The sequence below is a fragment of the Perognathus longimembris genome, chromosome 1 (genome assembly GCF_023159225.1).
Source record: "Perognathus longimembris pacificus isolate PPM17 chromosome 1, ASM2315922v1, whole genome shotgun sequence".
Classification (NCBI taxonomy): Eukaryota; Metazoa; Chordata; class Mammalia; order Rodentia; family Heteromyidae; genus Perognathus; species Perognathus longimembris.
Genome location: NC_063161.1, coordinates 39,000,411 through 39,014,632, shown reverse-complemented (window position 1 = coordinate 39,014,632; position 14,222 = coordinate 39,000,411). Strand labels below are relative to the sequence as shown.

General features: G+C 41.7%; 1 protein-coding gene across 1 annotated transcript in view; it reads left to right on the top strand.

Moving 5' to 3' along the window:
* The first annotated feature begins 924 nt into the window (after positions 1 to 924).
* The window catches only part of Hmga2 (high mobility group AT-hook 2), a 126,655-nt gene continuing 113,357 nt past the window's right edge, over positions 925 to 14,222 (top strand). Inside the window, exons 1-3 of the mRNA XM_048360216.1 lie at positions 925 to 1,538; positions 4,180 to 4,266; positions 13,728 to 13,778. Of these exons, the coding sequence (XP_048216173.1) occupies positions 1,428 to 1,538; positions 4,180 to 4,266; positions 13,728 to 13,778 (249 nt within the window). The 5' untranslated portion in view covers positions 925 to 1,427. The remainder of the gene's footprint in view (positions 1,539 to 4,179; positions 4,267 to 13,727; positions 13,779 to 14,222) is intronic.

Genomic DNA, 14,222 nt, shown 5'->3' with positions numbered 1-14,222 from the left:
GGCCGCGCGCGTGGAGAGGGCACCCCAGGGGGAGGAGGACGGTCATCCTGCTCGCACTTAGTCCAGGGGAGCGCTGCCACAGAGGCTGCACCACGCTCTTCTCACAAAGGTTTTGGCTCCCGCACTGTGGAGGCGCAGGTAAAGACCAAGGCCCTCACCCCCCGCCCCCAACGTGGCAGTGAGGTATTCATATTCTCGCGCCCCTTCCCAGGACAACCGCCCTGGGGGTGACCTCCAGTGGCCAGAGGGGTGAGCCTGGCGGGGAGGAAGCTCCAGCTCCGGAACCCCCGTTCTGTCCCTTTAACCCAGCCGGCTGGAACCGAGCACGTGAGCGGGGCTCCGGGTGGCACCCGGGCGCCCGCCGCCGCCAAGGCAGTTGTATTTCGAACGCAGCCTCTGGCCCGTGGCCAGGCGCCTTGGCTCGGCGGTCCGCCTGGCCTCCCTCCTCCTCCTCCTTCTCATACTTTTCCTCCAGAGCAGCCCCCTCCCCTTTATCCGCCCACGATTAGAGGTGGGCACTCGATTCCGCCACCCCCTCCGCGAGCGCACACACTCATCCCACTGGAACCGTGGAGGCAGGAACTCAGAACGCGTCCAGCCCGGGGAGCGCGCGCGCCGTGCCCCACGCCGCCGCCAGTTCCCGGTCCTCGCCCGACTCGGCCGTGCCGCTGCCACCCGCTCCCGCCACCCGAGAAGGCGCAGTGCCACCCACGGCTCGGAGCTTTGCTCCACTCGATCACATCCTCCCTTTGCCTCCTCTCTCTCTCTCTCTCTCTCTCTCTCTCTCTCTCTCTCCTCTCTCCTCTCTCTCTCTCTCTCTCTCTCTCTCTCTCTCTCTCTCTCTCTCTCTCTCTCTCTCTCTCTCTCTCTCTCTCCCCCTCTTTCTCTCTCTCAGGGGGTGGGGTGGGGTGGGGGAAGAGGAGGAGGAGGAATTCTTTCCCCGCCTAACATTTCAAGGGACACCATTCACTCCCAGTCCCTTCCTTTTCCCAGCCCCAGCCGGAGTGCACCCAGTGCCCGCAACTCCTGATCCCGAACTCAGACAGGAGCCTCGCCAACGTTAGCCTCCCTTTTCCAGCCTCGCTCTCCTCCTCCTCTCTCGCCACCTCCACCTTCACCGCCACTAACCTCCACCTCCAGTACCAGCGCCCACCCATCCACCGCCGCCACCGCTGCCACCGGCTGCGCCTCCTGCTCGCCTCCTCTTTCCTTCTTCTCTCTTTTTGGCAGCCGCCAGACGTCCGGTGGTGTGGATGGTGGCAGCGGTGGCCGCCTAAGCCACAGCAGCCTTCGCAGCACGCCGGCTCACGCCCCTCTCCTTGCCTGCGTCGCCACAGCCCTTTCACCCCCTTCTCCCGAAAGGTGCGGGGCACACTCGAGGCGGAGGCGAAGCGGCTGCAGCGGCGGTAGCGGCGGCGGGAGGCAGGATGAGCGCACGCGGTGAAGGCGCCGGGCAGCCGTCCACTTCAGCCCAGGGACAACCTGCCGCCCCGGCGCCGCAGAAGCGAGGACGCGGCCGACCCAGGAAGCAGCAGCAAGTCAGTACGCGGGCGTGGTGGTGGTGGGGGGCCCTAGAGCACCCCTTCCCTCCGAGGGCTCTGTGAGGGTTCCCGGGATGTGGTGCGCCAGGAGACCCGAGCGCGGGAGCTCAGTGGCTAGGGCCGCCAAGCGCTGCCCGTCGGCCACCGGGGGGTGGGCGGGAGACCCAGTTGCAGTGAGTGCGCCCAGCAGACTCCAGGCGCCCGCGCAGCCGGCTGCGGGGACCGGGCGGGAGATTGAGTCCGGTCAAGAGCGTCCTCGGACTTTCGTTATTGTGCGCCTCCTAGAGTGGCGCGGGGTCGCCGGGGGACGGCAGGCGACCCGAGTCCCACACACCACACTTCGCCGGCGCTTTTGTGAGCGGCTTCTGCAATTGTCCGGGGAAAGGAATCGCCGGGCATTGGGGACTGGGGGCGTCCGGGTGGAGATAGATTGAAGGGGCCGGAGTCCGGGAAACGCGCAGGGCTCTTTCTCCCCCCTTCTCATTGCTACTTTCGGGGGGCAGGAGATCGGCGCGCCGCAGTCTCCCCCCTGGGTGCTCTCCCTGAGTTCTCGGTGGCCCAAGATTTCTCGCGCGCTTCCGACAAAGAACAGACGCGCCGGGATCCGTAGCCGGGCGTTCTTAGGGATCTTTAAATCCGCGCGGATTTCAATTCGAGGCGGCTGCGGGAAGGGGCTCCGGGAAGCCCAGGCCCCCACGGGACGGGGTTAACTCGCGTTGGAAGGAGTGTCCCAGAGAGTGTACGGTAGCCAGGGTCACTTCCCCACCAGGCGCCCAGTCCCCCTTTTGCTCCTGGATCTGGCGCCTCCGAGTTGCAGACATTAAAGGTTCTTCTCCAGGGCGAGAGGTTGGGGGGCTGGGAGGGGATGATGGAGGGGCGCCCGGGACCCCGTGGAGTGGAGGATTTTGTCTGCGGATGCAACCAATTAAGCGTGCAGCCGGTTCTTGCGGGGCTGCGTCCAGCGCCCAGGGCGGGGTGTGTGTGGGGGGCTGTTCGCAGCAATTTCCAACCCTTGGAGGCTGGAGTTGGAGGGGTACAGGACTACTGAGAACCTCTAAATCACACTTCCTCGGCTTTTAAAAACGTCTCCTTTCTTTCGCCTTAAATCGCTTCCCTCTTAGCAAATAGATTAGAAAAAGAATCCTAGAGACTCAAGGCTGCCCGGGAGAAGGTGGGGATGGGATGTTGAACAATTATACGTCTGTGGCCAGTGCATTTTAGAAAAACCGAGAGCGTTGTACCTTTTTGAAGTCATCAAAGGAAAACAAGCCAATCTAGAGGCCCCTGAGTTTTCCCGCTCTGCTCCAGCGACACTTTACACCGCGTAGGGATCCTGTTTTACACCTCCCAGGAAGTCTCTACTCTACCCCCCACTTGTTCCCCACTCGCCACCCAGCTTTCCCTAACTCCACTAATTCCAACCACCTACTCCTTCCCGTCCCCGTCCCCCGCCACACCCCCCCCCCCCGCAAAAAAAAAAAACAAAAAAACGAAAAGAAAGGCGGTAAGGATCTGGAGGTGACTAGAGGTTCTTTACCTTTGAATTAAGACAAAGTTCACAAAGAAAGAAAAAAAAAAAGTGCCCTGATGTGCTTGATTGGGGTTTGCTAGCATCACAGCGAAGGCTGTAAGGAACCCTAAACAGATTCTCTAAATAAGACCTGGTTATTCATTGAGAAACTTCCTGCGTTTTAATTAGTCTCGTTTAATCACCAACTCTGAATGAAATGTGAGTAGACTATTCACGGGATAAATATTTAGGATCTGTCATATTAATCATCACACTTTCTTAACCACTTGGACATTTACTATTTGGCATGGGAGCCATTTGAAAACTGCTAAACCTTGGGGTTTTGCAGTTACTTCTTCCCAGATAACTTTCACCCCCTCCCCTCTTACACTAAAGTTTTTCTTCAGTGCACTTCCCCCACATAAGAGTTTTCTTTAAAAGAAAGCTTTGGAAAAATGTTTATTTTTGTAAAAAGATATTTAAATTTCGACTAGAGACCATACCTCCCTCTCCAAAAGGAAGTGGGGAATTGAAGCAATTATCTAGATAATTCAAGCAAAACCTCCCACCTCAGATTTGCCATAATTATTTGGAGATTTTAGAGGGGAATGGAGCTATTTTGAACTGAAAAGCTTGGATAATTGCTCCAATATTTCACTCAGAGAGTGTCGATTGAATCTTAATCGACCTGGAATGTGGGTATGAGTGATAATGGAAAGCCACCTTTTCAATATGGAAGTTTGTTGAAATATCTACGAAGTTAAGCTCCTAGTCCTCTGTGAAATGGTAGTCAGCATTTTTACAAAAAATAAGTGTTCTATCAATTGCCAAATGCATAGTCATGTAAATTTTACATTAAAAATTATATATATATGTGGATATATGGCTTTCTCATGCAATATTTTCACACTTTGCTATCACTTAAATTTTGACCTGGAATCTGGTTTTTGTTTGTTTGTAAAGTAGTTTCCTCTTTGGACTTTTGGATTGAAGGTATATGGTTGTTTCTCTACTGGAGAACTGAATAGGCTCTAATAGCTCTGTTGAGCAGCCAGCTAAAGAGTCAGAGTCAATTTCTTTCAGACCATCTTGCCACAACATTATTTCTTTTTCTCCCTTCACAATTAGGAGCCAACCTGTGAGCCCTCTCCTAAGAGACCCAGGGGAAGACCTAAAGGCAGCAAAAACAAGAGTCCCTCTAAAGCAGCTCAGAAGGTGAGAATTCCTAAGGTCTCCTAACTTCATCAATGACTATAGCAACCTCCCAGTGATTTCCTCATTCTAAATCTACACCTCAGGATCTGTCCAGACGGATTTCCAACATTTAACATTTTTCTATGTTGATGCTTAGCATACAAGGTTCATGAAGATACACTGTTTTGAACAAACAAACAAACAAGCAAACAACTACCAAATAATATGATCTTTAAAATGAGGATGGAGGGTTGAGAATGGAAGGGGTAAGGGGGTTGGGGGAGTGGTGGAAATGGTGTTATCAATATCTGTACCAATCATGAAACAGGTAAAAACAAGTCAGAACTGTAGATTTTGTCTGATGGTGAATTTTTTTTGGAATTTCCTCTGAAAAATTATAGAGATTAAATTATGCTTATTTACATGACTATGGCAAACTAAGTTCTCGAAATAAAATTAAGTACTCTGTCTGCCAAATAGATGGTAATTAAAAGTAAGTCCAATTATGGACATTGGCAAAAAATGTTTAATGAACCTTAGATCTTTCAATGTAATAATAAAGTGTACTGTTTGATTTATAATAAACCAGCAACAGGAAACATCTCAAGGTAAATGTAGGTATAGAAACGTTAATGTGAATATAAAGTTATTTACTTTGGCTTTATAAATAAATTGGAAGAAGTTTACATTTTATTTGTAGGAATGTGTAGTAGTGACAACAAAAGTTCAAAAATTAGAAATACATTTTTGATTTTTTAGAAATATACTATGCAAAGCATTTGTTAAAATGGATTATTCTCATTTGGGGGTGGGGGTGGGAGTTAATGTTGTGTGTATATCCTGTGACTATAGCCACTAACCATATTATACATGATGGTTTTCAGTGTGGTATCCTGCTATAGCATACCAGGTTGCATACCATACTGAATAATTGATGTGTATCTGGTGAAACACATCCATTTATTTAGGAAGTAACTATGGGCTCTGTTTTATTTTAACAGTTTTGAACACAGTTGAAAGATATTTCTCTTATATTTAAATTTAACTGCTTCTCAGAGCTTAGATTTATCATGTATTTATATATATTTAGTCAAAAAACTTTAAAGTGCCTCTTAAGCTTCTTATTTAACTTATAGAGTATGGTAGTCTTCTTATAAATGTTATGTGCTTGCTGCACTTTACCTGGTTTCTAAATTAACTAAAAAGTACTAATTTGGCCAAGGAGTTATTCTATGTTGAGTAAGTGTGGTATTTAAATTTGCTCTTAGATATTCAAAGGAATATATTGTTATGTAGCTAACAAACACGTAATCTATGAGGTTATTGCTCTGAGAATGCATCACTATAATATCTCCTGGAAAGAAATCTTCAAAGCACACCATAAATAAATAATTTGAAACTTAACAGAAGAAAAGAAAAATGAATTGTCTTCCAGATTTAATCTTGTCACTTTTCTTTGAATGAGTAGATAGAACTGATTGCATCCTGGTCTCTTCATTGAAAACGGTTTACCCTAAACATAAAGCATCTTTATTAATAAAAGGAAAGCTGAGACTTGTACCTCATTTACCACTCAAAGCAGAGCAACAGAAAGTTGATCTGTTCCCAAGTAATGTTTGATTTTCAGTGGCTTTAGTAATAGGCCCTTTGCAAATGACCCTAGTAGGCTACTCATCTACCTGATCATTATTCCTATGTGTGCTTGTGTTAAAACAATTTCCAAAATTCAAGCAGATTCCCCTTCCCCAAAGAAGTCCTTTCTTGAAAGTTTTCATTCTTCAAGGCATAATTATTTCTTACTCTGTCACAAATTCCCTCTTTTAATAAATATGAATACATACATTTGGCCATAACATGACTGCTGTTTTTCTTCAGTTCTATAAATTATGCTTCATTTGGAGAAGATAATACATTACCAAATAGTGAATGACATTGATAAATTTTTCATGGCATGTATAAACCTAAGGCATTTTCATTTTCGAGTCCGTTTTTATTGAGTATAGTTCCACCACATATAAACATGATTATCAAATATATATTTGTTTGTCAAGTATCTGAACAAAGCATACTTTCATCATGAGTTTTAAATACAACTCTTTTTAGAAATACTCTATTAGACTGACCAGAGTATATATGTGAAGTCTTGTATGATTAATAAATTGGATATTTTCCTGGACACTAGGATTTGTCACAATAAGAAATACAATATGAAAACTGGTAAGTAAATGAGAGAAAAAGACTCTAAAATTAGAGAGAATGCAATGTGACACATATTAAGTTTGGCACATACTAAGTTTGGACTACTCATGATCTTGTGTGTTAAATACTTCTTACTGCTTAATTTTTTATTTTTTTTTTTTTTTACGAAGTTTACAATCGGGCTCAGCAACTGGCCTTGGGACATTTGAAAGCAAAACTACTTGTTAGAAAATTACCAGTGTGAAACTTCACATTGCATGCAGAATGTCCTAAAATCAAGTGGAAACTACTAATTACTCATCAGTTTAATTTCAGACTACAATCAGTAGAAAATTGATTTATGGAGTATGTAAAACAAACAAGTTTATAAATGCATAATTTGCTATGCTTGGAATCTATGGAAGAGAAGCTAATCATTCTTTCATTAAAACTAATTCCCATGGATGATTCTAATGTGGGAATTCTTATCATTTCTGAAAACTTTCTCAATGTCAGTGTTCAAAATTTTCCCTGAATCAATTTCCTATTACTATTTTAATAGAAGAAAAGAATCAGAAGTTAATGTTCTCCTGAGTACATAACTTACTGTGTGTGTATCATTTTGTTCATTTTTCCCAACACAAGATTTTTACTTTATTGTTATTATAGAGGTAATGTACAGGTCATTCTTTTTTTTTCTTTAATTTGAGATTCGCACTTGACCACTTGCTTCTTAATTTCCCTTCCATTTAGTTTTGTTTTCCTTTTATGGCACTATTTTACATCTTCACATTTTCTGTATATGGAGAGAAAGATAAATCTTTGTTTTATTACTTGTTGTTAGTTGGGATAGAACAGTGGAGGGGTGATCACTAATTCTTCCATGTTTAAGGTTGCAAGCCAAATTCATTTTTTTAATTTTCAAGCCAACTTTCACTGAAATGCTTCTAGAAAAAAGTATTTTCCTGAGGCTGAGTTAAACTTTAATAGAAAGAAAACACACAAAAAGGTATCAAGCATGAGAAAAGTCTATTTTTTCATGGTATAGATTGGGTTGACCTTCCTTTCAGCTTTAGGTATAAATGACCAGACCTACAGAGCAAAATGCAGAATGGAAATCCCATCTCGGTAAAGTATGTATACTTCAATTGTGTTTGGAATCAATAGTTGATTCTCCTCTTCAAAAAGGCCCAACAGTAAATGATTAATGCTCCAAATCATTTATAATTCTGGAAAGGTGACTTTTTCTACATTGTTACTGAAACCAGCCACAGCTATTTTAGAAGGAGAATGGATTTTACTCTTCATTGCAGATAAGTCTCAGAGCATAGCTTATGTAAGATTGGACTTCTTTAGAGTATAGTAGGCCCATTGAAGGAATAGCAAAAGTCCTCTACCTTCAAGTAAGTTGGGCATAGGCATCCTAAAGTTGTGCATGATCATGCAATTTTGGTCTATATTTCTATAGTTCTAGTGTGATTTAGATTGATTTCTTGTCTTCCAATGATCAGGTAAGTTACATTGTGGAATTCAGAGCCTTACTAGGAATGTACAAATGAATTCAAACAGGTGGAAAGAAGGAAATAAAGTCTAACTATTGTCTCCGTTATCTTGACATATTACGCACATTTTCTTAAACAATTGACTCTTTAAAAAAACAACTTCATTTTGCCAGGGAAGACCTAACCCTTACTTAATGCATCAGTAAATTGTATCTGGTAATGCCTTCAAGTCATCATAGATTATGATCCAAATGTAAAAGATTCAAATGCACTGGAATTCTTTTATGTAGTAACTTTGTGTCAGGGGACCTAAAGTTCTAACTCTCTGGAAACTATCATTCCTCTAAACCCTTTCAGCAAAAGCCCCTCATTACTTTGGCTGACCTATATCGCTGGCTCATTTTTATCTCTGAGTCTCAGCAGATCATTTTGCTGAGGAGATTGAATATATCAGATTGGTATTCTGTTGCATTTCAGGTCTTTTCTTGGGAGTAGATGGACGCCGAAGAGCATTTTATGCCAGTTAAGTCATTCAAACCTGTCTTGTCTTGTTAGTTGACTTTCTGCAGTTTCCGGAGCTCATCTTAGAACCACTTGGCATGGTACACTGTGGGAACTGAATTTCACCATCTTAGATGCTGAAGTTTTTACTTATGAAAGTTAGTCTTGTCAATCAGGAGAAAAGGATGAACAGAGAACTGACCAACTATAGTTTGGATTATTGCTTGATTTTATTTTGCTGCAAATATACTAAACATCTGGGGAAGAGCAGGAAGGTAGTACTAGGGTTTGAACCCAGAGCCTCTTGCTTGGCTATTTCCACTCAGGGCTGCATTCTACCATTTGAACCACACCTCTACTTCTGGTCTTTTGGTGGTTAAGTGGAGACAAGAGTCTCCTAAATTTGCCTACTCAGGCTGGCTTCGAACCATGATTCTCAGATCTCAGCTTCCTAAGTAGCAAGCATTACAGGCATCAGCCACCATCACCTGATCAACTAAACAATTTTGAATGGCACGTTGTGTTTGATCTAGTGAGAAGTAGTGGAATAATACAACCATTGTCTTTGCTTTAGGACAGTGTAGAAACCGTTTTCTCAGGAAGTAAACACTGTAAAACCATGTTATATTTATTTTAATTTTTATGTTATGTTCAGTGCTAAGAATGGAACAGGGCCTTGTGCATGCTAGGCAAGCTGTCTACCACTGAGCTACACATCAGCTGCCAGCCCTCACTGTCAACTCTTGCATCATTGCTATTGAGGGCTTTTTGTTGTTTTTCTTTTTGGTCCTGGGCCTTGAAATCAGGACCTAGGCACTGTATCCCTAAGCTCTTTTGCTCAAGGCTAGCACTCTACCACTTTGAGCCACAGTGCCACTTCCAGTTTTCTAGTGGTTGATTGGAAGTAAGAGCTTCATGGACTTTTCCTGGGCTGGCTTTGAATTGCAATATTCAGATCTCAGCCTCTTGAGTGGCTAGGATTATAAGTGTGAGTCACTGGTGCCTGGTGCTGCTATTTAGAGGTGCCTCCAACTTTGAAAATGTTATTTCTTGCCTTATTGGCCTTGGCTTTCAGTTAGTGTTTATTGCATGAAGATAGTGAGGTGCAAAATAATGAAATCAGAATTGACAATAGGCCTTCCTTGGGTAAAATAAGCTTAAGTTACAGTGGAGAATGGAATTTACTTCTATTACCCACTAAAAACTATGCATTGTGAGAACAATTTGTTATTTCTTTTCAAGACTAGAAAATGTAAAATGTAAAATTTGGAAATCCACAAGATTGGATTATCAAAAAGGTAAAAAATTAATCTACTGAGATGGATTGAATTGTCTAGTTGATTCTGATGCTAGTGTACACTGATTTACACTATGTATATAATATAATATTATATTATATTAGACTGGACCTGTTAGCTGGTCCAATGTACTATGGACTTAGGTCTATGCAGGTCTTTAAAAGGCACGTGAAGACAAAATAAGGCATTGTCATATGCAAAAGTTTTGTCTAGTTCCTTTTTGTTTCCTGATTAATTTGGAATAAAGGGTCTACAGCCCTCGTCACAGTAGGTATGCAATCTAATTCTAACATTTAGAATTGTAAAACATTAGTAGCTATCTACACTTGATCCTAAAGTTAGGACTGAGTTATTCTTAGCTGTGAGAACATGGAAAATCTTTTACTTTTTACTAAAATAATTTGATTTTCATCCTAGAAGGATTTTTGTCTTTTAAAAAATTTGTCCATGGCAGTCTAATTTTCTGAGACCATCTCCCCACAGAACACATATTTTGTTTACTGCCTTGACATTAGATTGGGTCTCAGTTCCACCGCTTACAAACATGGGCAGGTCACTTTCTCTCCCATGAAGTGGGAAGCAAGAAGTAATGACTTTCCTGTTAAATACAGTTAGGCTCACAAAATCACGGTGGAGACTTAGAGAATTGGTAGGTACACGTTTTAAGGGTAGCATTTTAAAATAAGAGGAGGGAGAAGAAATTACACTTGACTACCAAATAAATGTCACAGTGGCTTTGTCCGGCACTTCCTATATTTATTAACTCCTTTAATCCTCCATGATGATGGTTGTGGTCTTCTCCACAAATGAGAAAGCCATGACTCAAAATTGTAAACTGTGACATGTCTAATATTCAACTCTGGTAATTGGTGGCACCTGGGTTTGAATTCAATTATAATTCTACAGTTGATACCTTTCCCAATACAGAGTGCTCTTATTGTGCAAAATATTTGCTACAGGGTAGATTTAGATTGGAGGTTAAATTTTGAGAAACATTGGGGATACTGTTCTCTATAAACATGTGAAAGACAGAGAAACATGTCATCTGCCACTGCTTTCCACAGACAAGCATATGACTTGTGTATTACAGCAGCCCAGAAGTTTTCATATTAAGTGAGAGGTCTGTCAGAAGTGAATTTGTTTTTGTATTGGTCATTGGGCTTGAACTCCAGGCCTGGGAACTGTTCCTGAGCTCTTCAGCTCAAGGCTAGCACTCTACCACTTGAGCCACAGCACCATTTCCCATTTTCTGGTGGTTAATTGGAGATAAGAGTCTCAGGGTCTTCCTGCTGGGGCTGGCTTTGAACCTTGATCCTTAGATCTCAGTCTCCTGTGTAGCTAGGATTTCAGGCATGAGCCACCGGTGCCCAGTAGAAGTGAATTTTTTTTTTTAAAGTTTTGTCCAACTCCAGACTTCTGATGTAAGAGGGAATAAGATATATAACACAAATATCAATTTTGTTTCCTTTTATCTTTGCCATTCTTACCCTTCAACCTTTCAGTCCTTGCATTCTGTCTTCTCCATTTTTTTTTTCTTCCTTCGTTTTGGAAGTATGTAGTGGACATCTTTTCTCACTAGATATTAATGCTAAGTACAGTTTTCAAGTTCAAGAGAGATAGTTGCTATATGAGTTTCCTTTATTAATTATTTTTAAATGCACAGTGTGCTTAAGAGCTAGTGTAGCAGAGCTTCTCAGTGAACATTTCCCATGTAACATTTTCCCTCAACTTTAGTCATTTGCTTCTAACCATATTATAAATTTTAGTATACAGTTGTGAATCTGACTTTTATATGAAAGTGTCAATGAAGACAAGGAAGAAATGGCACTTTTATCAAGACATGATACTAGCATACCAGCATATAAATACTAGCATAATAGTGTTGACAATAGTCTGAAATTTTAATTCTTACCATTGCAGAATTCCTTTTCTGTCTTGTCCTTCCTCTCCCACCTCTCTTGTTCCTTCCTCTATAAAAGAACTAAATACTTAGAACTTACATCTCAGTTATACATGGGTTTATAGAATAGATCCAAATACTATCCTGGCCCAGGAAAACCAAATATACAAGCCTACAGTATTGCATATGTTGATATGTTAAAACAAAACAAGTGCCCTAAATGTTTTGTCTGTCTTCTTTGAAAATCAATACTGTGAGAGAATTAAACACAGAAGAACAAAGTTAAGGCAGAATTTTTCAATATGTAAAAATCCCAAGTCTCCAGGATTTTGGTTTACAAAACCAAATCCTAACTTGTTTTGCAGCCTTTGTGGAGTTTGATTAGAATGATTAAATGGGTTTTAAAGAACAATGAAAACCTCCCAGGTTGAGGCCACACAGCCCAGCTAACGTGTTTCTTCTAGAAGCCCTCTCAGAAGAGGGTTTCAGTTTACATGGAACACTGGCCTGTGAGACCAGAGAACAAGTTTGCTTTTAGCAAGTCTGCGTGATAATCGTGATATTGTGCCTGTTAGTTAATGGTATGGCATTTATTCCTCAATAGGCTTTTTGTACATGAGATGCTCATTTAAAAGTCACCTTATTTGCTGACTTTTTCTTTGAGAGATCTGTTTTCCCTGGCTTTGAAATGCAGTGAAACCCTTTTGAGAAAAATCCTCTCTCTCCAATAGATTTCAGATACACCTGAATCATATCATGGCCCCTGAAACATAACAACTGTACAGACTAACCTAGTGGAACAGTAGCTTTCATGACAATAGTTGCCATCCTTCAACCACAGCTACCATGCTCATTTCCATTAGACATGATTTCTGTCTTCCCCATCCCTGTTCACTGTGAGATGAACCAAACAATCTTACTGTTGTTCCCAAAGATCACATCACATGCTGTTTTTCTGTACCAGGGAATTTTGTATATGTATAAACTTACCTTGCATAACCATTCTTCTCAAGGCCACAGATAAATGGTGATGGAGTATTTTTGCATTAATATATCTGCCTGTCAGATGGTCAAACTTGAAAGAAAACTTTCCCTTTAAGGGTTTAGTTTTGTTGAAAGTCATAGAACGTTTATGAGCATCTCATTGATGAAGGACACTTACAAGCACCTTGATGTTTCCTCTCTAGAGAAGTTACATGCACTTTTACAGATGAAATTGAATGGAGGTTTCTAGGGACCCGCTCAACATCATTAATACAAAAAGGCAGGGCAGGGATTAGGATCTATGCTTTCCATAGTAGAATCTGTGTCCCTTGAGGAACATCTCCTTCCCTCCATGAGATAGCTCTCTGCAAGGCAGTGTGGTGTGTTGGACTTTCCGAGTTTTCACTTACTTCATGTTCTTATGACAAAAGGTGTTGCAATACACCAGCCCTGACCATAAATAATTTCTTGGTGGAGCTATTCCACAGTAATGAACAATTCACAGAACCCAAGTTTGATGGGTAAATACAGCTCCTAAAAGCCACGAGACTTCCTTTTGTCCTGGAAAAGTAGCTGAATCAGTTACAGTTTGTAAACAATGGGGAGATGTTTATGATTATGAATGAGAATGTTCATGTATTGTTCTTTACACTTAGACTTGCTTTCCAGTAGCAGTATAGATAGAAGTGCTTTGTAAGTTTAAATTAATGTCAAGGGTAATTTTAGTAACTTTAATTGAAACATGGAAAGAAAATCTTTATCATGTCTCTAAAATACTACTCACATTACCAGAATGTGAGAATATATCTTTGATTACTAACAGATAAAAAGCAAAATAGATATGACCAAATTGTGTTCATTCATTTCAGAGCCTGTTCTAGGGGAGGCTTTGAGAGCAAAGGGTTGCCTAGTTGCCTCTTTGCATGCAGTGAAAGGCAGGGAGGAAGAATCTGCTAAAACATGCAAAAACAACCAATAAAGGACAAAGCAGTTACTGAAAATAATCTCGATACCTCATTTACAATCCAGAACATTCTTACTTGCAGCAGGTCCTGGGGTACAGGACTTATAAATAAATGTCAGGTAGGAAATGACATGACTTCCTCTCTCATTTTGCAGAAAGCAGAAACCACTGGAGAAAAACGGCCAAGAGGCAGACCTAGGAAATGGGTGAGTGATAAGATACCATTTCCGTTCTTGTGAACAAAAATATTTGTCTCTCTTTAAAAAATAAAAAAAGGAAAGAAAAAATTCATTTTATATTCTGGATAATAAAAACTCTTCAAAGTTCTGATTTGCTGAATTTTTTGAAAGGGTTCAGGCAAGTGACAGAAACACTTCTAACTACCATCATGTCCCCAAGTTTACTCCAAACACTTTCTTTTCCTGAAGGTGACTCCTTTTTCTGCCTCTTATCAACATCAAAGGAGTCTCCACTCTTCCGGCAGATGGAGTAACAAGGAGATCACTTGTTCTACAGGTAGAGTAATTAGGGTTAAAGGTGTTCTGAAGCCTTGAAAGTTAATTATAAATGGTGATAAAAACCCAGTTGAAATGGAAGGGAGTTAACTTCTTAAGGCTTTCTTTCTTTGGTTTCTCCATGGCTTTGTTAAA